Here is a 23,119-nt window from a genome sequence, read left to right as displayed (position 1 = left end):
AACAATAAAACGTATTTTGTCCATTTGCATTTATAATTAAAATTTATAATGATTAATAAATATTAAAAATAAAAATGTTTCTTCCAATAAGAAAATAAAACGTCTAATTAACTGATTTGTTTAATGCTTATAATATTTTATAAATATAATATTGAATTTTTCATAAAAATTCAATGTCTATGAGTTTTTTTTTAATTAAAATGATGTCAATCCAAAGAATAAAATAATAATTAGTATATTTATTCATGTAGTGACATATTTTCTCAAAAAAACAAAAACAATTTGAAATCAAAATTTAATTAAGATGTTCATTTAAAGAAATTTAACAAATTAATTTTTCTGAAGAATTTTTTCTCTCTCTTTAGCTTCTTGTTTAAAAAAAAACAGTTTTTGAAGGTTTTATTCATAGAACAGTATATTTTTTCCAGTTTTTAAAATAAAATGGAAGGGAAAAATGTATTTCTAATGCCTCAATTTCTTTATTTTTTAGTTGTAGCGTTAAGCATTACACTATGACGATCAGCTATAGGAAATAACACTAATATTTATAGAAGCTGACGTAGACCTAATGTCCCCATCTTCAGATTTTCGAGTCACAAGAATTTGACCCTCAACCCTCAAAGAGCTTACATTTACAGCAAACGAGAGTAAACGCTCCTATTCTCCGATGAAGACTGGGCTCCACATAACGTTGAGTCCATGTCCATTTCGTGGCGATAAAAAAAAATCAAGTTTTTATTAAAAACCCTATTTTTTGATATTTTTTTATAAAATACATTGTTTTTTATACAAATTTTAAAAATTATATTTGTAGTTTTTACATTAAAAATTTAGTCAATCCTCTACACACCACTCCCAAGAGTTCCCTTACTTCTATTTCAAACCCGCTTTATCAATTTTATTCTGTAGTTACCTTCGGCAATTGGTTAATTTAAGTAGAATTTGAGGTAGCTTTGATTCATTAATCAGAATAATTTATTGTTGTTGATAGTTGAGATATTTTTGCATATATATAAGAGACTCATACAGTTGGAAAAAAAAACAAGAATTTTCTACCTTCGTTCTTATATTTATCAATCTTAAAGGGGAATATGATTTTTATGATACGATTACTGCAAATAAAATAATTTAAAAGGTACTATATTTGCTATAAAAAGGTAAATAAAATATAAAAATTATATTTCAACTTTTGTACTATTACCTTTTTATATACATATTCCACTTCTTTTTTATTCAAATAAGATATACATATCTCGTATAACAATTTCTACATTTGCATAAAAAAACATAATATGGAACACCAACCATAAAAAAGCGATCCAAGTATAAAAATTGTATATGAGCTTCTTTTTTTTTATGCAGACGCAAGAAAATATTAGATAAAGTAACAAAACAGAGTAAACAAATTGAGCCATGACTTAAAAATGCTTTCATTTTCATGTTCAGCTCATTTTAAATATATTTAGGTGTTTTTTTTTATTACTAGGAGCAAATATTAGAGAAAAAGTGTTCCAAGTGTGTCAAAAGTGTGTTTGTGAACAGTATGTGAATTATAGGATTTTGTCGATCGCTATCAAAAATTGGAGAAGTCCATCCTTTATTTCTGTCAAAAAAATTGCCAAATATGAACTTTGCAAACAAAATTTGAAAAACAAAATTGTACAAATTGTGAAAAAAAAAATAGTACATAGTATTTATTGGAATTGTAAATGGAACACAAAGCTAGCAAGATTTTTTTCGTACTTGCAAAAACAAAATATCAATGGAGAATAATACCATCGAAAAAATAAGCCTGGATGAATGGTTCATATTTGCAAATATTACAAAAAATATGAATTAAAATGTTACCAAAATTAAACACACAATAGTCTGATGTTAAAGATTAAAATTTTATGTATTAAATACATCTTTATTTAGAATTTCTTATTAAAAATTGACATTTGATCAAAAAAAAAGAGACGAAAAATTGAAAAATATTTGGAAAATGATAAAAGTTTATGTTTAACTGAAATATGTAAGTGTCAACTTTATATGCAAATGAATTTAAAGATAAATTTCTATAAATTTTATATTAGGTATATACAAATCCAATACTCATTTGGAAATACATTTTTTGTACCTGAAAAAAAACTAACTAAAGTGTAATTTTCACCGATTTCTTATTTTGCCCATAACTTTTTTGATTTTGTATAAATTTAGAAAATGTCGTTATTCGTAAAGTTGTTTTTGAGACAACAGTCACTTCTTAATGCACACACAATAACACAAATGCACACACACAAACTCTATTTTATATACATACATATTAATTAATCTGCTTTTTTCATTGGATAATTAATTATTCTTAATTAATGGCCATATTTTAAATATATATATATACTATGCAATATATATTGTAAATGTTGAATTTTTTTTATTTGATAATTGATCACATAATTGGATTATTTTATAAACTATACTTTCTATACGTTATATGTAATAGGAAAATCCACAATTTTTATGAATTTAATCCTTAATTCAATCTATTTAAAAGTATATTGAATATCGTGCACCTTAAAAGACAATCATTAAAGTTTAAAAAACACTTCAATTAATCCACGATGTAGTGTCATAAATCTAAATCTAATTACATATATTTACCCTCATTTCAATGCTCAACGCTAACATATTTGTAGCTAGTTAAATTATTTAAGCCTTTGAAATTTAGTTTTTTATCATCTACTTGATAGCATTGAAACACTGAATAAAAAGCTATAAATGTAACAAATGAATGTTAGACATATAAAAATAATAATGGGTAAAATTAAAGTCGACTCATGGGAAAATAACATTGACATACATTCCTAAAAACGCCGGGTAACCCTTTGTTAGTTAACTGTAAAAAAATTATTTAAAAATTAATTAATTTCTAGTGAGATCATAAAAAGTAAGATTTTTTACTTTACTATACACTTATGTCTTGATATTTTAACTATCTCTTACATTCCTGAAGTATTTGGAATCTACTTTATTTCTATGTACAAGGTGTTCAAAAAGTCTTGGAATGTTATTAAAATGAAAAATTAAGAGGTTTTGTATGGATTAAACATGTAGTTCGAACTTTTTGCCAAGATAGTTTTAGAAATAAGGTCAGCTGTTTGGATTAGATTAAATACTCTTAAGTAAAAAATAGAATTCACCCCTCTAGTCTGCGCCGATCACACCAACACACGTCAGTCATCAACCAAACAGTCTGGAGGGTAAGGAAACTTCTTGAAGCAGAATGCAATATTAAAGACAAACCTTGAATTGCTCAACTAAATAAACTAATTCCAGAAGCTCCCCAAGAGGCCTATCAAAACTAATCCAAGAATGAAAATGACTGAGCTAGACAAGAATAAAGCCATTTTATGGAGCTGTAAAAGTTTCATATGGTAAATCCTTAAGACTTCTGAAACTACCTATATTACTAAGGTCCAAAAAACACTCGTTCCTAGCACTGTACCGGTTGGGCCATTGAAATCTGAACATTTACTTATCCAATAATTAATGAAGGTTGAGTGATTAAAATTAATTCATATTTAGATATATTAAGCATAAACAATTAATTACAAAAATAAAACAAGCCTGAGCTGTCTAGCTTACGTACAAGTCGAAAATATGACACTTGACAGTTATCAACGTGACTTCCAAAAGTGCACAAGAAGCAGTTAGGGTATCCAGGACCACCGTTTACGCTGTTAGCAAGTTCAAAACTTTGAAGAAGAAGAAAGTTTCTGTCAAAAAGTCTAAACTGCAACTGGATGAGTTAAAGAAAACAACCCAGGTCAATCCCTTCAAGTCGATGTGAGCATATGCAAGAGATCCGGGGCATTCACAATAGAATGTCCAAAGAGCATAAAAAAAAGTGTGTAGAAAGAGCCTTATGAAAGTGGTTAGGCCACTTTGGAGACCACCAATAAATGAAACTCATCTAATCAATTGCAAGACTCTTTTGAATCAGTCTTCTGAGTTTATATTTCTTTAAACGAATTTAATTTTTTTGGAAAAAATTTTCAAATATTACATTTTTAGGAAAAAAAATTCAATAATACACAGTTATTTACAAAAACAGAATTTTTGGAAAACAATTTCAAAAATTAAATTTCGAATATTAAATTTTTTAGAAAAAAATTATATATACCCAGAGTTATTCACAAAAAATCAAATTTTATGGAAATAACTGAAACTATAATATTTTTTGGAAGAAAAAATGCTAGTAAAGAGTCAAAATCCCTTAACTTTGGGGGATGTAGCACCTCTAACCCACCCCTGCGGACGCTTCTAGAATGACACAACTAAGAGGAACAATCGTTTAAAGAGTAATGATTTCATTCCTTTAAAATTGATAACCTTTCAAATCTGAAGCTATTAATATTTAGCTTCTTTTTTTCTTATTTTAATTTCGATTAATCTATAATCGGTTTGTATATTTATAGATAAGTAATATAAAGGATTATGGTTATTAATCATGATAATAACCCAATAAATAGGAATTCAAGTATGTGTTATCATTTTCACATTTAAAACTAAATTGTGCAATTGCGTGTGGATTGAATGTGTAATTTAGGTTCCAAAATTAAGTTTATATTCTTATTTATTATAGAGTGGTCTTATAGATCAACATTTTGTGTTTCAATATTCAAATAATAATACAAAAAAAATTTTATATTCTTCTTTTTTATAATATTTCTTGTCTATGTTCGTTCCTCTCATATTTCAATTTTCCAAGTAAATGGTTTTGAACAACCCTTGTTAAGCTTTTTAGGTACAAAGAAAATATTGTTATAAATACTTAGTTATTTTTGATAATGTATTTTTTAAGTTGTTATTGTTGTTGTTTTTTTTTTTGTTTTTTTAGCATTGGACCCATCATGCTGGGCAAGAAATAATCTACACTCATTTTTCAAATATATTTTTTTCTTTTTTGATTCACTAATGATTAAATTTCTATTTTATGTAAAAAAAAATAATTTTAAAAACAAAAGAAGTTATTTAATAATTGTAAGCATATAATAATTAATTCTATTGAAAAAAAAGGAAAATATAAAAACGTTGCACTCAACACGTTTTATGTGTACTATTTTTCTCTTCAACTAATTTGCATTGTAATTCAGTTTACATATTTTATTTTTTATTTTGTTCTCAGACCATCGATAATATTTCTTAAAATAAGTTAAGTCATCTTGAGAAAACAATATCTTTCATAAAAAGCTGTATCGTGAACTATTTTCAAGATAATCTAAAAAGAAGTCAAAGTAGCACATTACGTTCAAAATACATCATGGACAATATCTTTTGAACAAATTAAGGTACAAAACTTAAAGTGGTGTCATATTGTAGGTTGGATAAATAGACTTCATATAGCAAATAATCCAAAGTCAGATAAACATTCAGAAACGCACAATTGACAATCAATTTTTAACAAATTGAGATACAAAACATGTCAAAAAAATAGAAAACAATTATATTGGTCTCATATCTAGAGAAAATTAGTTTTTTTAGTCACAAGGATTACAACAAAAGTTACAAATCGATTTTGATCAAACTTGGTACGAAGATTATACATGGTCACAGTAAGATACCATTAAATTTAAGGGAAAACAAAACGTAAAAAAAATATAATCTTCCATAACTTTGTAATAAATTGAGATGCATAACTTAATTTGATTTTAGGGGAGGTTTTGCAAGTGCACGTCCATTTAAATGTTACTCATGGTAAAACATCCTTTAGTTGGTCAAAAAAAGGGTGTGTGTTCCATATATAGAATATTACTTATCTTATATAAAAGCGAGAACTTTGCATCATTGTACACAAATTGTCTTAATAGAACCCCATATTTTATTTTCCAGATTCTAGAGCCTTTATACAAAAAAGTGCAGATCTTCACGTTCAAATTGGAAGCAAGTTACAACTTAGTTGCTTTGTTCTAAGACCATCAGCACCACCCAACTACGTGTACTGGTATCGCAACGAACATGTTCTTAATTACTCTCCATCAGTAGACATTCGTAGTCAAGTCTTTAAAGACTCCATAGCCAACGGAACTGAAATATCACACTTGACAATTGATTATGTATCAGTGATTCATTCTGGAAATTATTCTTGCTCTCCCTCAAATGCTTCTCCAGCGTCAGTCATGGTTCATATAGTTAATGGTAAGTAAAAAAATTATTTACAGATACTTTGATTGGTATATTTATGTCAGACTTTAATCATTATGACTGAAAAGTTATTGAGTAAACCAATTATAAACAGCGTTTTCACTTATGTATGTCGCCCATTTTGAAGATATTAATAATCCAGTTCTATAAGAATGAAACCCCTTTTTTATTTAAAATCAAGGAAATTGTGCACTATTGAATGTTCAAATAGAACCAATAAATAAAAGACCTGAAGCCATTGTGTTTTTCTTTTCCATTTATTGCCGAGTTTTAAAATATTTATATGACACTTAAAAGTTGTATTAAAAATATCATTATACAATCTTATTTCCATGTTGTAGATAAAATTGAGATATCACAATGGAAGAAATAAGATATTTTCTCCAAATAACCTATGTTTCTTGTCCCTAATCGATCAAAACAAATGTAAAAAAAATAGTCATTTAAGGGATTTTTAGTACATTTTAGTGATAGGACGATTAATTGGAATCGGGTGTTTTTTCTAGAATCGGCATTGGGAAGATAAAGTTTAATTTTCAATTTCGATATTTCATAAAAATTTAATATTTGATTTTTTTTTTTTCAAAAAATGATATACAAGAAATTCAATCGTTGAATTTTTTTGTGATTAGTTGTAGATTTTGAAAAAAATTTCAACATCAAATCATATATTTAATTTTTTTTTTTTTCAAAAATTTAATATTCGAGTTTTCAATTTTTTTTTTTCAAAAAAAAAAAATGTTTCTCCCTTAAATATAATTCTGTGGACACCCCTGACAGGAAAATTTTATTTTCTTATTATTATTTAAAATATTAAAAAATTTGAATTGACATCGTTAATGTTTACTAGAATTGCATCGGTATCGGGATTTTTTTTTTTTGGAATCATCACTTCAATAGTACGAATTACTTTGATTAAATTCAAATATCCGTGTTTATCATTAGCATCAAGTGACAAGCAGTATTCTATGTAGATGTTAAGTCTTTTTTATATTGTTTAAGCCACTTGATGGAGTTTCATCAAGGTTTGTTGAATATTTGTTTATTTGATGTAATACAAATATCAAAATGGGGTATCCTTCCATTATGATGTAACTTAAGACATCAATGAAAATTCTTTATAGAAAATTATTGAAATGACGTCATCATCTTCATGCAAGTTGGAAACAAAAGTAGACAATTTTTATTTTTCAAATGTAATATTCCTTCTTATTAAACGTCATTTTCACCCAAAGTCAATGGGGAAACTAAACCCTTTTTTCTATACAAAAAAGTATTATAATCTCACTAAAGATTTACAGAGTAGGCAGTAATACATGGAATGTTAATTAATGTTTATTAAAAATGATCGAGAAGTGTAAGAAAATCCTCACATGGATAAGTTGTAAAAATTTTCTAGGACAAGAAGATTTTCACAATATGGCGAAACTATCGCTGGCTTGTGGGGAAAAAAGAAGAGGTCCAAAGGGTTTGCCACACCCAATATCCGACCCAAACAATATTTTTTAGTGTTGTGGCGTATGATGGAAAGAAGATGTGTCCGTTCTATTTCAAGACTGGACAGAAAATCGCCTAGGAGGTCAACTATAAGGTGCTCCAAAGTGGCATCATGAGACAACTTGTCAGATAATTTTATCATCAACTCGTCCATGGGCTTCAAGCGACGTTTTAAGGCTGTGATTGTTTATGAAGATAGCCATATTTAGTGAAAAAAGTATGGCAAAAACCTCTTCTACATGTTTTGTTCACATTATTTTTGCCGTTTATTGAAAATATGAAATTATTGATGTATTTCTAAATCCATCTCTCGAGCAACGTTTTTCTGTCCTACCCTGTATAAGCCTTATATTTAACTGTGGTAATATTGAACGAAATTAAAACTCTCAGAAGGCTATAGAACATAAGTATATTACTCCAAAACCAATTCTACAGGGATATAAGGGTTATAATTTGGACTCATTAAAAATTTCCTACTCAGAGTTTTGGATTCGATTACAGATCTAAAATTTTGTTTATAACTAATTCATTGGGTACTTTTTTTTTCTTGCTCAACAAGGTTTGTCTATATTTTAACTCAATGATAAGATGAAAATAAATTTTTTAACTTAATACACACATATACAGAGTGGGGAGTCAAAAATTTATTTTTTCTAATCCTGTAGACAAACGACTCATCTGGTTAGGAATTTTATTTTGTAAAAATTGATCTCTGTTCAAATAGCTTTTATTTCGTGTACAATGCATCTCACTTAGACAAAAATGAACGAGCAACAGGAAAAACGCCAAAGGGTACACGATCTCCTTGATGCCCAAGTAAGCCAAACAGGAATCGTTAAGATTATCGACGCCAATGTCAACACAGTCCGCCGTATCTAACACGCTAGAAACGCTGATTCGGGCACCAAGATGCCTCTAGAAATTGATGCATACAACAAGGTTATAGATGAGGCCTTTATCAACATCCTAAAGCTCAAGGAAGATGACTACCCCCCGACCAGCATGAGGAGGCTACTCAAAGACATCAGCATTGACTGGAAGACCATTCGGGTGGCTATTCGTGAAGATGTAGACCACAATTCATATGTTTGAAGACCAAGGCACCCCCTCAGCAAAAGTTAAAGCAGGAGAGACTCGAGAGGTGCAAGAAAATCCCCCAGTTCATCAGACCTGAAGCCACTCAACTATTTCTGATGGGGTGCCATTTAGAGGAAGACCAATACAACCCATCACCCCAATGTGGACTCCCTTAAAACTACCATCGACAGTTAGTGGATAGACTTCCCTGAGGAGAGTATCATTTTTTTTTTTTTTTGGGGGGTCTTTTGTTGAGAAATTGTTAAATGATACAGGTAAGTTAGTGATTTAAGAATTAATAGTTATTATCCAATAATTGAATCAAATCACTTTACATACATATATAATTTTTTATCATACTTATAATGAGTTTATATTCGTTTCAATCTATTTAAGTATCATGGTGTAAATTTTTTAATGTATCTTGGAAACATAATTCAATGGACTCTTTGTAATGTTATCCACATAAGATGAAAATTATGTTTTTATATGTAAAGAAACTATCTAAAAAAAAAAAAATTTGGAAACATGTCAGTCACATGCATGTTTCTAAAATATATTTTTTTGTATCTGAATATATTTTTCCATAAATTATAATTAACATTTCCTTTCTCAAAAGTTCCTCTGAAAAATAAAGTATCATGAATTGTAATATCAAGGATCCTTAGACTTATATTCTTAGAAACATTTCAAATGAATAAAACACTATTTGGTCGAATGATAGATCAAATATTTGGGAAGGTGTGAGAAGTATACAACTTTTGATTAAATTAAAACTATATCATTCATGCCATTGTGTAATGGAGTCATAATTACTTAAGGCTCACGCAATGTCCTAACCATTCTTCCAGATCAGAAAAAGGAAGTCCTTTGTTCTCGATTTTTCTCTGCCATTAATGTATCCTTCATCGCCCGTAGTCCATCTACAGAGACATTGATGACTCATCCCGAGCTGCTAGCAATATAGAATAAAGAAAGTTCCCGTTGTTGTGAGTGGAACAGTCAGAAGGGGGCTCATTTATTTAACGGATTGAAACATTTAAAGATACATCTTAATATATATAAACACATCCTGGACCCATGTTAACTATTATTGTCATCATAAAAACTAGAAAATGTGCTTTATTTGAGTTTATATTCAATTGTATTTCTGTAGTTGTCTTGTATACAGAGAGGGGTTTCAAAACTTGCAGTAATAACTAATGACTAATTTATCACTGATAATTTTAACTACAAGGTTTCATTACGCAGCCAAGTGAGAGCTGAAACGAAAATAAACATATTTTGTTTTTATCCCTTGTCTCTTATTGTAAAAAATGTGAAAACAACTACAAAATAGCAACGTAGGGTGCGATCATCTCCGCACCAGTGCAGAATCAGTCAGTAGATACCGTTGGCATCTCCATCTGTATTGTACACAGCATTAAGAATTCCAATAAACATGGAATTGGAGATGAAACTTGTATTCTTAGTCTGATTATCTTACATTTCTGTTAGCAACAATATGGCTGAATCCTAGGCTGTACCCATGTAGGACTCCATCAATCTAGTAAACTTTCAATTTGGACATCTTGGAGAAAAGTGTCGGCTTCACTTCTCATCCAAATTTGGAATATCTAATCATGAAAACGTGGTACGCACTAGACACTGTCTTCATCGTCAAGAGCTTCCCATCTGTTCACCGGCGTGACATTTAGCTACATTAGACCTGTTCAAATTTTTACTTTTTTTTCAACCCTTTTAATATTTGACTTTCTCCCGTTCTCCAAGGTCTATAGAAACTAAATATAACAGTCATTTGTATTTTGGAGCGTAGCTATGCCTGCCGCATGGGCCTTGAAAATTTATTGTCGGTGGCTTTAAAAAAGGGCAAAAATATCAAATCAAAGCCAATAACCTGTGCTTCAATTTGTATAAATAAGTTATTAACCTTTTATTTGTGACCATGAGTAAATTTTACCCCAGATATTAAAAAATGCTTGTTTCTATATTTTTTCCTCTCTATTTTTAGATGTTCTCCTAAGTTATTATTATCTTGGCGTATATGTGTACAAAAATAGAATAAAATACAAATCAATACCAATAATTTGTGCTTCAATTTATAAAAATATGTGATTAACCCTTTATTTGTGCACATGAATAAATTGTTTGTAGCATACCCATAAATAATATCTTCAATGTACTTTTCTTTGTTTTATGTTATTAACCCTCTATTTGTGCCCAAGAGTAAATTTTACCACAGATATTTAAAAAAATGCTTGTTTTTTATATTTTCCCCCCTGTCTTTTATCTCCTAAGTTATTATTATCTCATAATATAACATACTAAAAAACAATACGATATAACATACTAGAAATATTCTTAATGGTTTAAATTATATTTCTTGAAACTTATTTATTTATGTCTGTGGTATTCCACAGCTTGCGGTAAACCGTTTCTCTGATCTTGGTCTGTGGTAATCCTAGTTGTAAAGTCACTCATGAGTTTTACACCTCTTTCTGCAACATCATTGCTCACCTTTACTGACTTAACAAACTCCCATGCTGCTCTATAGTTTTCATTATTTTCCCAGGTATCAATCAGTGTAATAAGCCAGTCACTTTTCAATCCGTGAGAGTCAAAAAGAAAATGTGACTCAGGTCCTACCAAGTCTGTGAGGGATGTAGCTTGAGTGCTGACTGGAAAAACTGGCTTGCCTTTTCTATAATACTCTGACTTTTCGGTGTTTGATAGCTTGATTGCTGGCTTTTGTTTTATAGGCGTTGTCATGCTCTTATGTGAACTGAGACAGATACCAACTGTGCTTTCTCATTTTCTTCAGAACAAAGGTTGTGAGTTCATTATCAATATGTTGAGAGTGAAGCATGTTCTTAATCAATTGCAAATCGTGGATAGGAGCATCAGCTGGAGATTTGGCTGTTCTTCAGTGCTTTGTAAAGAATAAAGTCAGGAATTTATTTATTCTCTCTAATTTAATAATTGTGTCCTTTCCGTATTTTAGTCCATTTGAAAACATGAACCTTTTCATAGCATATATATTCTTGGCCATCCAACGTGTTTGATGAATTGCACCGGGCTTGGTCCAATGAATACCTCAACTAGATTTCTTACCGAGAATAATCAGACACAGCTCTGCTACTTCTCTGAAGTCTCCCCTTACAGATGTCTTTTCTAGAAAATTGTTTATGGCATTAATTGATTTTTTCTTCATGGGGTCCAAATTTTTATCAACATTAGCTAATATTCTTGGATTGTCCTTATCTAATATGGTCCAAACTTCTTTCAATTTACCAAACATTGTATTGTCCGGACCCTGACTCTTTCCAAAAATAGCCTCCCATGCTTCTCCAAATATATCCTCTGTTACATGATGTCTACCAGGGAAGTAGAAAACTTTTCGCCCAAGTTCGTCTTCGATCAGTTTTTCTGCACCGTTGTTGATACCACTATTGCTAGATTATGGGTCAAATCCTAGACCAACCACGTTGTTTTTCAGGTTCTATGTTTTCAATAGGTCCAATGCAGCCTTGCATTGTTGAAGTCCGGTTGAACCTGTTATGAAAGGAACGCCGAGCAATTCCCCTTCATCGTACTGTGGAGCACCTGAGATGAATACAGCAAGACTATGAACAGGGCAATTCTTAGCAAGAAAGTCCCTTAAAAGTTTGCCATCCCAGTATAATGTAGAATGTTTTGGTGGATTTTCCTTAAAGCTATTCATGTATATTTGGCACAAACTATAGCGAGTATTGATCCTATTTCGTCTAGTTGTTGAGGTGGATAAGTTAAAATGGTTAAGATCTGCACTTCCTACTTTTATACTGCAGATACTATGGGTGTAGTTTGGTTTTCAGACTGTAATAAACCATTTGCAGTACTGCAAATATCTTCATTGGTAAGAATTGATCGAGGAAATTTGAGATCTATTGTATTAGGGTTTGATGATAATTCTTTTTGTTATCATCGAATCCTCACTAGAAAAATAACCTTCACAGTTAACTGGATCTTCATTGTTTAAGATATATTCAAGTTCTGTTGATGCAGAGGGTACTTGTGTTAAGATTATATCTTGCCTTTGTTAGCAGAAGCTCTTCTTTATCAACTTTTTTCCATAAATCTTATCATGCCCTGACATGTGTGCCAGTCGGTTTGTCTGTTAATCCTAGAAGAATTTAAAGTCCTAATCTTTATCCTGATTTGAAAGTAGTCGATTCCTTCTAATTTCATCTTCGGCATCTTTTAACCCAATATCAAATAGTTTCACCAAATCTTTTGAAAACTTAATTCGTTCCTTTTATCGAGTTCGGTATCTCTTTTCTTATTTTGACAATTTTTCTGTTCCTTTCATGGATCATCTTAAAAACAATTACTGCATTTTGAACGGAACGTACTTTTATTCTCGCCATACTCCAGAACAGCATAACGGCATATATTGTTGCACAAGCAAGAAAGCCAATATCACTATTTGTATTGGCATTCCTTAAATGCAAAAAATAACGGCAAATTTGATGATTTGTCAAAAGTTGAGATCCCCTGATGCTGGAGCTGGGTTGTCCAATGAGGCATCCATCACTGTGTGCTTTTGTGGAAGGGATTCAATACTTTTGTTCGTATTTCCACTGACTCATCCTACTTACGTATCTCGCCTATCACTTTTCCGCTCCGGAGTTCTTGTCCAGATGACCTATCAAGTAGTGTCCGATGAAAATTTCTATTAGTGGAAGTGTTAGATGATATAAGCATCGCTTTTAATTAATAATGTGTATCTTAAGTGAATAAATTTAGGTTTGAGAGAAAAAAAAATTATAAACAAAAAAAAACATCTCAACAATTAAATTGGTATTTCTTTTATTTTTTTTTATTTTTTGGTTTTTAGAACTTTTTGGATGATGCAATACGTTTGAATCACTGAAAGCACATAGATAAGAAACTTGCATTTTTTTCCTGTGTAATGAACAACTAATATATTTACAAGCTACTGAGTCCAAATATTGTCAAACTGCTCAAATGGAAGATTCCAAAACTGATGTATTAAATATGATCTGTATATTTTTGTAGGGTTTAGTAGTGAAAAATTATATACGTATTTTGAAGACTAAAATGATGAATAAGTGAGGAAGCTGATAGAGTTAAAAACTGTTATTTAAAGACATTAAATATTAGTAATGGGATGATTTTTCGGAAATCGGCATGTGGAAAATAATGTTTAATTTGTAATTCCGCTTTTTATTTATTATTATTTAATAGTGGTATTGAACTATTTATTACTTTTCTAAGATACAAAATAAAAAATAGCCCCCCCCCCTTCCCCCAAATTAAGAAATTTTTGCTATTTACTAGTAAATTCAATATTTTGAATTTTTGCAAAGAAATTTATTATATAGAATCTATTTTAATTTTTCGAATTTTTTTCCAAAAAAATTAATTTTCTATGAATAACCATATATTTTTGATATTTTTATCGAAAAAATTTAATATTTGATTTCTTAATAATAGCCATGAAATTTAATTTTTTGTGAATAGCTGTTAATTTTTTTTTTTTTTATTTTAAATATCAAATTGTATATTTTGAAAAATTTTATTTTTCAATTTTTTCTCATTTTTGGATTGGATTGGAAGCCACCCCCGAATATATATTATAATACCTGTGGACGTCCCTGATCGCAAAATGGTATTTTTTAAATGTAATTTAAAATATATAAGAATGGAAATCGCCATCGATGATTTTTTTTCTAGAATCGCATCGGCATCGATTTTTTTTTTTTTAGAATCGTCCCATCACTACTAAATATAAATTTACATTTTTTCAAATATATGCATAATATTCACATTTTTGAAAGCGATTTAATCTGAGTATAAGATATCTATATAAGGCATTATTTTCATAACTTCTATATAACAATGCAGACTTATGTATGTATATATATTTTTATAAAACCTATATATTAATCTACTTCCGCTACCTATAACCAAATCATTTTTTACAGGATATTATATACCTTAATACATTTTTATATAATAAATCATATTAACGTAAAAACGTCCTTTCCTAACAATGATTTCCCTCTTAAATTATCATGATCAAGGATATTTATGTAGAACATAGAAATGTATATGTTATTCGATATACAGGTTGCTCCAGAATTTAATATCCGTCAAAAGATTATGCTTTGTATTATAATACCGAATGGTCCATTAAAATCTGTATACTTTAATTTTAAACTTCAAGAAGTTATAATTAATTAATGAACAATAGAATTTCAACAAAATTAACACTATAAATAGATGTGTGTCTTAGCTCTCTTAATCAGTAATGTAACCGTCCTTGGGGACAATAATGGCTTCCAGGCGGCAACGGAAGGACTGGCACCAACTACAGATGTATTCCTCTGTCATGGTGCCCCTGTGCTGGCTGACAGTGGCCTTGAGGGACTTGGTGTTTAGATAAAAGATACTGTAGGGCTTTCACTCGACAAGCACCCAAAAGGTGTACTCGAGGGATTGCCATCAAGACTGTAGGGGGGCCAAAAGTGTCCAAAAAAACTCATTCAAAAGAGTCTGCTACGGAGGGATGGGTTTACTTGATGCCTGTTGTCAAAAGTGGCCTATAGGACATTTTTATTATTTCACAATGTGATGTATTAAATATGATCTGCCAGTATAAAAAATAAACCGAAAATGAACATAGTACCCCTGATAATGTATATACTATTTGGAAGGAAAGCAGTTTAGCTGTCTTGACTTTTTATTAGATCAGCTGCAAGCTGTCGTAAGAGGAAACAAATAAACATATACCCCACTCCTTCTGTATTAAGTGCAAATGTCATATAGTCTGTAATTGCTCCAATATCGATCTTCTATTTTACTCCGAGTTCCAACAAAGACTTACATTCATAATCATATACCGGTTGGTCCATTGAAATCTTTTTAATTCAATAACTAATAAAGGTTGAGTAATTAAAATTAATGACGCGAACCCCTTCGACTACACCATTTTGGTGCATGTTGAGGAAAAGGGCTACAGTGTCCGTCGCCCAAACACTGAGGCCCTGAATGCCACTGTCAGACACACATCTATTTATAACACTAATTTTGTTGAAATTTCTATTGTGAATTATATTTTAATCTTAATATTCGAAGTGTTCAGATTTAATGGACGACTCGGTATATATAAAATAGTTATATAAGAAATTATTTAATGTTGTTGATAATTTTTGGGGCTAAGCCCTCCCCTCACCTCCACATGATGAAAGCTTGTAACGCCCTTCTGTAGGACTACAACTTTGTTTTATTAATAGAGAAATAGATATATCTAAAAAATAGTGAGTTGTTTTGTCCGTTTTATTTTGTAAAATTGATATAAACAAAACTTAACTCAAAAGGATTAGAGTTCCGAAATTCATGGTAAAGTTTAAATATACAGCTTAAATCTAAAAAAGATAATCAATGTATGTATAAGAAGAAATATAGTTTTTCATATTTTTAAAAGAAATGAATCATTTTTTCCTTCATACTGAGTAGCATGAATGATTATATCTCTCATTTATAAAGTTTCCTATATTTTTTGAATAAGTTTATTAGACTTTTGAATGACTTAGGAAATCATAGGTATATGTTAGTAAGTATGTATATATAATGTAAAATTATATATTTATACGTAAATACATAAAGACGGTTTGTTTTTCAACTTTTTTCGAATTTCAAATACGGCTAGTGCGGAAAATTTGTGATTTGGTAAGAAAATAATTAGTGATGGGACAATATCAAAAAAAATCCGGATACCGGTAATGATGTGATTCAAGTAAAATTTAGCGATGGCGATTTTTTTTTTTTTTTTTTTTAATGTTCCTTTAATTGGTTAGATGGAGTTGCACTGATTAAGTATGTGTACGTAAACATTATAGTATTACATTTACTCCATCTAATCTAGGAATATTTTGGTGGAATCCATATACATAACGTTCATTTCTTTCTCTAGGAATCGCCTGGGCGTGAACGTACACACACTGAATTCAACAGTATAACTTCTCCTGAGTGCGTTGTACATAAGCTCTGCCGATTCTGATTCTTAAATAATAATTAAAAAATACCATCTTGCTATCAAGGGCGTCCACAGGTTTATTTTTTGGGTAGGGCTTGCTATTTTGAAAAATAGATATTAAAAAAATGTGGAAAAAAAAAGAAGAATTTAATTTTTTGGAACAAAATTTCAAATACTATGAATTATCGATTTTTTTGAAAATACATGACCATTTTCAACAAGTTGAATTTTGCGAAAAAATTCAAAAGTCCACAGCTGTACATAATAAATTAATTTTTTTGGGAAAATAAATTTTTTAAATCCAATGCTATTCACAAAAAAATAAGATTTTGGGAAATAATTTCAAAAATTCAAATTTTTCAAACATAATTTTTCTAAATTTCCTGTTGTTCTCAAAAAAATTATATTGAAAAAATGTTGAAAAATTTCAAAAATATTTATTCACAGAAAATTAAAATTTTTGGAAAAAAAATTTGAAAAATTAAATTTCAAATATTAAATCTCTTGTAAAATGCAAAAATTCGTGAATTTTGGGGGGAAGGGGGCCTAACTCAAAAAAGCAATAAATAGTTATTATTATTATAACATTATTTTCCCGATCACGATTTCAGAAAACATACCCGATTCTGATAAATCCTCCTATCACTTAAAATAGTCTATGTAAAATTATTATTTTATTATTTCATGTTTAGGTTGTACATCTTGTTCAAATTTTGAATGGAAAATTAACTAAATATTTATTAAAATAATGGTTCAATCATTATTTTGCATCTTTTAATTATGATAGATATTATACCAACTTATAAAAAATATTTATTAAGTTTTTTTTTTTTCTCAAACTACCTCTTTGGATCAAAAAATAAGAATAAAATAAGAAAATTGTTGATCCTTCCTTTCAAAAAATGTAAAAAAAAAAAAATGATTCGTGCTGTACTCGGATTATCAAATTTTCTTTAACTTTTTTCTCCTCTTTTCTTCCATAAAAGATTATTATAAAAAACTTGTAAAAGACGGTTTTTACTAAAAAAATATTAAAAATGTCTAAAAAGTAAAGAGTTTTTGTCTTTTGTCATATTTTGATCGAGATGTGTGATCTAAAGATGATTTCGTAGGACTATGAAATTTTGTATAGGTAATTTTCTAAAGATATGACAACTTTTCGCACTAGATGTATTCGAAATTCGAAAAAAGTAGGGGAAAAACCGGTCTAACTTACATACTACTGCTGAAAATTGGGTGTAAAAAATGTAGCAATCTATTTTCACTTATAACCAGAGTTTGGCATAGTCCATTTTAGGACTAGTTGTAATAAATAATTACTATTTTAGAGACAGGAAAATTACCACAATTTAAGTTTTATAGATACTCAATGTATTTGATTATTATTTATAGATTAGATATAATTAATCTAACCGACTCCTTTACGTATATTTATTTTTTGAAATTGTTGACCTATTGCAGTTGAGACATTATAAAGATATTTTTTGTGTTCTGTTACTTAAATAACAATAATAGGTCTGGTCAAAGGTCAAAGATCTGAATTTTGGTGCATAGTATTATTCATTATTTTGCAATCAGTTGATATAGTCCTATATTCCACATAAATAAATTGCTTTTGATGAAGGTTTTTCATGCATTACGAGGGTGGAAATAAAGAAAGAGGGACATATTATATGGGATCAACAGAAAACATATCAGCACAAATGTAATGATCATAATTTAACATAATTTTCTCTAAGAATATAATTTATTACCTTTGTAATTTTTACATTTTTTTATTAAATGAACACAATTATGATTTACACATTCAGTTATTACATTAATAAGAGTACTGTATGAAAAAGTGCATTCATAAATACATATGAAGGGCATGTACATTTTTTGTTTTTTTTTCAAAGAAAGGAGCATTCTTTTAAAATAAGATAATGGAAGTGTATAAAAAAACGGATTCACTAGGGAGAAGAAACTTAAATTTTGAAAGAAAGTTTGTTCTATAATTTATTATAATTAAATTGTAATTTGTGGTTCTCTAAGGATTATATATAGCTATATATTTACATTCATATTGTTTTGTATACCGGTACTATAATGGTGCCAGGATGCATATATACCTATTTACAACGGTACTATATTAAATTGATATTGAAACGAGTATTAGAAGTACTTTATATCTAGTATTCCATGTATGATCTAATGGAAGTCTATCAGGTCATTTTCCTTTCCTTTCTTCCCTACTTGAGTCATGGATACTTCTTCATATTAAATGTGCATCATCAAATCGTACCATGCCAATTAGAGCTACATAAAGCTATTTTTACATTAAATCAAGGTTGGGTTATTTATAAAAAAATGTTTTGCAATTTATTAGCTTCCACACACTTTAATATTGGTTCCGATACGTCAAAAAACAACAACACATGAAGCTAAAAGACAACAGATTGCATATCTTCTCCCCTCCCATCACTCTGTAAAGGAAAGAGGCATGTTAACAGCGGTGAGAGCCTTTCAAGGAAGATAAGAAGTAGAGGATACAACAAGATTGTCACTGAAGACTTATTTACTGTAATTGCCTTTAGAAATAAAGCTGAGAAGTACCAGGTGATGAAAGAAGTTGAGAAGCCCTTATTGGATGTCGTTTACTCCGAAGAAGAGGATTTCTGTTGCCAACAAGAATCAGCAGCACTTGGAAAAAAGGCTATAACAACTTAATCTTAATTCAAGGAAAACCTTATCGACTTTTGGCTTCCTAACTTGTGCCCCCCCCCCTTCTCATTACGGAATTCATGCCAGTAGTCATCCAACGCAATGTTGATCCCCTGAAGGCCTCTGGTAAGAAGGAGTGGGCTGGCATAACTAATGACTCCGGAATTCCTTTTCAATTTGTTTTTCTTCTGCCTCAAATTTAATTTTAATTTACAAATAATGAATATATTAAATAATATTAGTATTAAGAGACTACCATTATTTTACTGTAAAACGGTGGCACTGCTGATCTTTTGGTAAACAAACATATATATAAACAACACTCATTACCTCTGAGACAAATATTTAGCTTTTATAATTTGTTTGATTTTCTAATTTTATAAATGTAAACAAAGTAAAGTATTTGACCCCTCGTATTTGACTTATAAAAATCGTTTCATATAGCGAGCCTGGAAAAAAAAAATTATCCACAAAAGAAAAACAATTTATTTTGTATTCACAGTTTGAACCTGCGGTCTGCATCGATCAGTCAAATTAAGTTAACAAAAATTCATTATGACTGAATCAGACCGAGTCTTAAGAGGAATAATATTAAATAACATATTTTGGTTTTTTTTTACTAGAAAATTTAATATTTTACATTAAATTTTTGATTTTTTTTTTTGTAGACAACTGTGTATTTTGAAATATTATATTATAAAAATTGATTTGTTTAAGAATACCTATGGATTTTGAAGAAAAATAATATTTTTAATTTTTGTGAATGTCTGTGGATTTCTGAAAATTTCAAAAAAGTTTGATATTGAATTTTTTTTACAGAATTTAATTTTTAAATTGTTTTTCATAAATATTTAATGTTTCAAAATTTTTCAAAAAATTTGACAAAACCAAACCCCCCAAAAAATTATATAAATATAACCCGGTGGACGCCCCTGGGACTCACCTCTATATAAAAAATAAAATAACTAATAATTTTTTAAAAAAGTCAATTTTGAACTGTGAAAAAACATGTTTTCCTTGTTATGCACCAATACTTTTCAGCCCATTTGTTATAATGCAGTTAGATCTTTCATATTTTATACAAACCTATTTTACTTTTTTATCAATAAATATTTATATTATAATAACTTGAAGTGAAGGAGGTGTTTTTTTTATTTGACTTATCTATTAAGAAAAACTTTTTGGCCAGTCTTCCATTTTATACATACACTTGACTTTTAAACTGATTAGGGAATATTTTGAACTAAAAAAGAAATAAATTACATATTTACACACAATTATGGATCAAATAAAAAAACATTCAATTAGGGTTTTCTTTCAAATTTACTAACAAATTAACAAAAATAAACAAAGTTTTTCCCTCGAAATTGAAATTGACCCTACTGATACTTACTTTTTAATAGTTATTATGACAGTTTTTGATTAATTTATTCTTGGAATATTATTTATTTTTTTCAAGGTCTTCTTGAAATGTTCGGATGGAGTTGTACTCATCGAATATAAATAAATATAGTAATACAATGACCCAATTCGATATTGTCTTTGAAGTCAGTACATACAGATCCTTCCGTCTAAAATGCAAAACTTTTTTTTGAATGGCATATAGACAAGTTTTCAATAAAACTTGATGTAACTTTCGGATATGTAATTAACTGCTGCTTTGAATATTCCTTGATGTCAATTATGGACGGTGTTATTTGAATATAATCAAAGTAATATGTACTGAAATCAAATGTCTAAATTTGTACAATTATTATTTTTTGATCAATTTGGGATGCAAAAAGTGGGAGACTTAAAGAAAATTTATGATTATGTATATTGTAATATTTAATTTATTGTTAACAATATGAAAATACGATAGTATAACGATATAATGACATATTTTAATATACTATAATTAATTATAGGCATACTATTCAACATAAAGTTGTTTTCTATCACCTCTCAAGGAAACCTTAAAGATAATTATACCCAATTAGTCACTCCTAAGTTTATGTAGGATGTGTGTTCAAAAAGTAAGGTGATTTATATTTTTAGAGGGAAATATTAATTTATTCATCAATATATATGTTCTCCCCTTCAAAGTAATCCCCCTCAGACACAATACACTTGTCCCAAAGCTTTGTCTAATCCTCAAAGTACTTCTCATAAGCACTTTTTTGTATAGGTTTGAGCTCTTCTTGCGATGCAGACTTTATTTCCTCAATCGTTGCAAATATCTGTCCTTTCATAGATCTCTTCAGTTTTGGGAACAAGACAAAGTAAACTGGGGCTATATCTGGTGAATATGATCGCTAAGGTATGATTATGGTGTTGGTTTTGACCAAAAAATATCAAACAAGCAACGATGAGTGAACAAAGGTATTATCGTGATGCAAAAGCCATGAATTCTGTAAATTTTCCTAGTATTTCTTCTTACAAACGGCGCTGAACTTCAAAATAATATTCTTTATGCATCGTACGATCATATGGTAAGAACTCCTGATACACTACGCCACAGTAGCCCAAAAAAACAGTGAGCAAAACTTTTCTCGTCATTGGCATCTTGGAAGAGTTTGTACCACTTGTAAACATTTTTTTTACGCAGAATGGTTTCACCGTAGGCCACTGTCAATATTTCAAGTGCAAAAAATCCTTTATGTCTCTGACAAACAACTTAAATATATTATAGAACTGAAACATTAAATATATTTTTGTAGTGAGTGTATTAACATAATAAAATAAAAATATTGAGCATACTAAATGTACGTTGCCGCAAAATTTGAAAAGTCGCCTTACTTTTTGAAGACAGTTTTGGGTCAGATATATAATTTTTAACTAGGCAATAGAAAGGTAAATATTTAGTAGCCGCTAAGGTTACATTTCTTTCATTTTGACATCCAATATTTCAGTATTTTCCTTAATATTGAAAAAAGATAGATATACAAATTTGATTAGTTAAAAATTGTTTAAAACGAAAATAAATGTTTTAAGCTTTCAATAATTATTATTATCATAAGAAACTCCAATCAAGAATACATAAATGTATTAGAGAAGTAGGTTACTTCAATGTAAGACAACAAGAAAAAAGGATTGCAAACAAAATATTGATTGTATGCTAAAATACTGAACAAATAGATTGTCGATGTAGTTTCTATTCTGTCTATTTATTTAGTGACTCAGCTCTCAATCAATATTTTGTTTCCAAAAAGTTTTTTACAATATTTCTACATATTTATATTCTTAGGTAATAACTCATAAAAGTTTTTTGCTTCGCTAAAGATTCTTTCTGAAATTGGTGAATTAAAGTATAAATAAAAAATTACGTTCATTAATCTAAATCAATTCATATTTAAAAATGTTCTTAAATCTTTTGCATTTGAGAAATATAATATTTGGTTATATTTAAGTCAATAAAGCGTGACTCTCGCATCTATACATTTTTGAACAGATATAGACATATTCAGATAGAGTAGGAATACAAAACTTGAAGTAGCATGACTGAATGACGAAAGCTTGATTTATATGGAATCAAGAATATAAAAAATCAAAACAAATTTGTAATAAGTTGTATTACTATATTTTGTATTTTTTTTATTCAATATGTCCTCCTTCACAAGCAATAACAGCCTTGGCACA

General features: G+C 29.2%; 1 protein-coding gene across 1 annotated transcript in view; it reads left to right on the top strand.

The window, feature by feature from the left end:
• Nucleotides 1-23,119, top strand: part of LOC121116704 (zwei Ig domain protein zig-8) — a 443,349-nt gene that overhangs the window by 407,353 nt on the left and 12,877 nt on the right. The window contains exon 6 of the mRNA XM_040710994.2: nt 5,872-6,177. Within this exon, the coding sequence (XP_040566928.1) occupies nt 5,872-6,177 (306 nt within the window). The remainder of the gene's footprint in view (nt 1-5,871; nt 6,178-23,119) is intronic.

The sequence above is a fragment of the Lepeophtheirus salmonis genome, chromosome 4 (genome assembly GCF_016086655.4).
Source record: "Lepeophtheirus salmonis chromosome 4, UVic_Lsal_1.4, whole genome shotgun sequence".
NCBI classification, from domain to species: domain Eukaryota; kingdom Metazoa; phylum Arthropoda; class Copepoda; order Siphonostomatoida; family Caligidae; genus Lepeophtheirus; species Lepeophtheirus salmonis.
The sequence above is the reverse complement of the archived record's forward strand: the minus strand, read 5'-3'. Positions and strand labels throughout refer to the sequence as shown.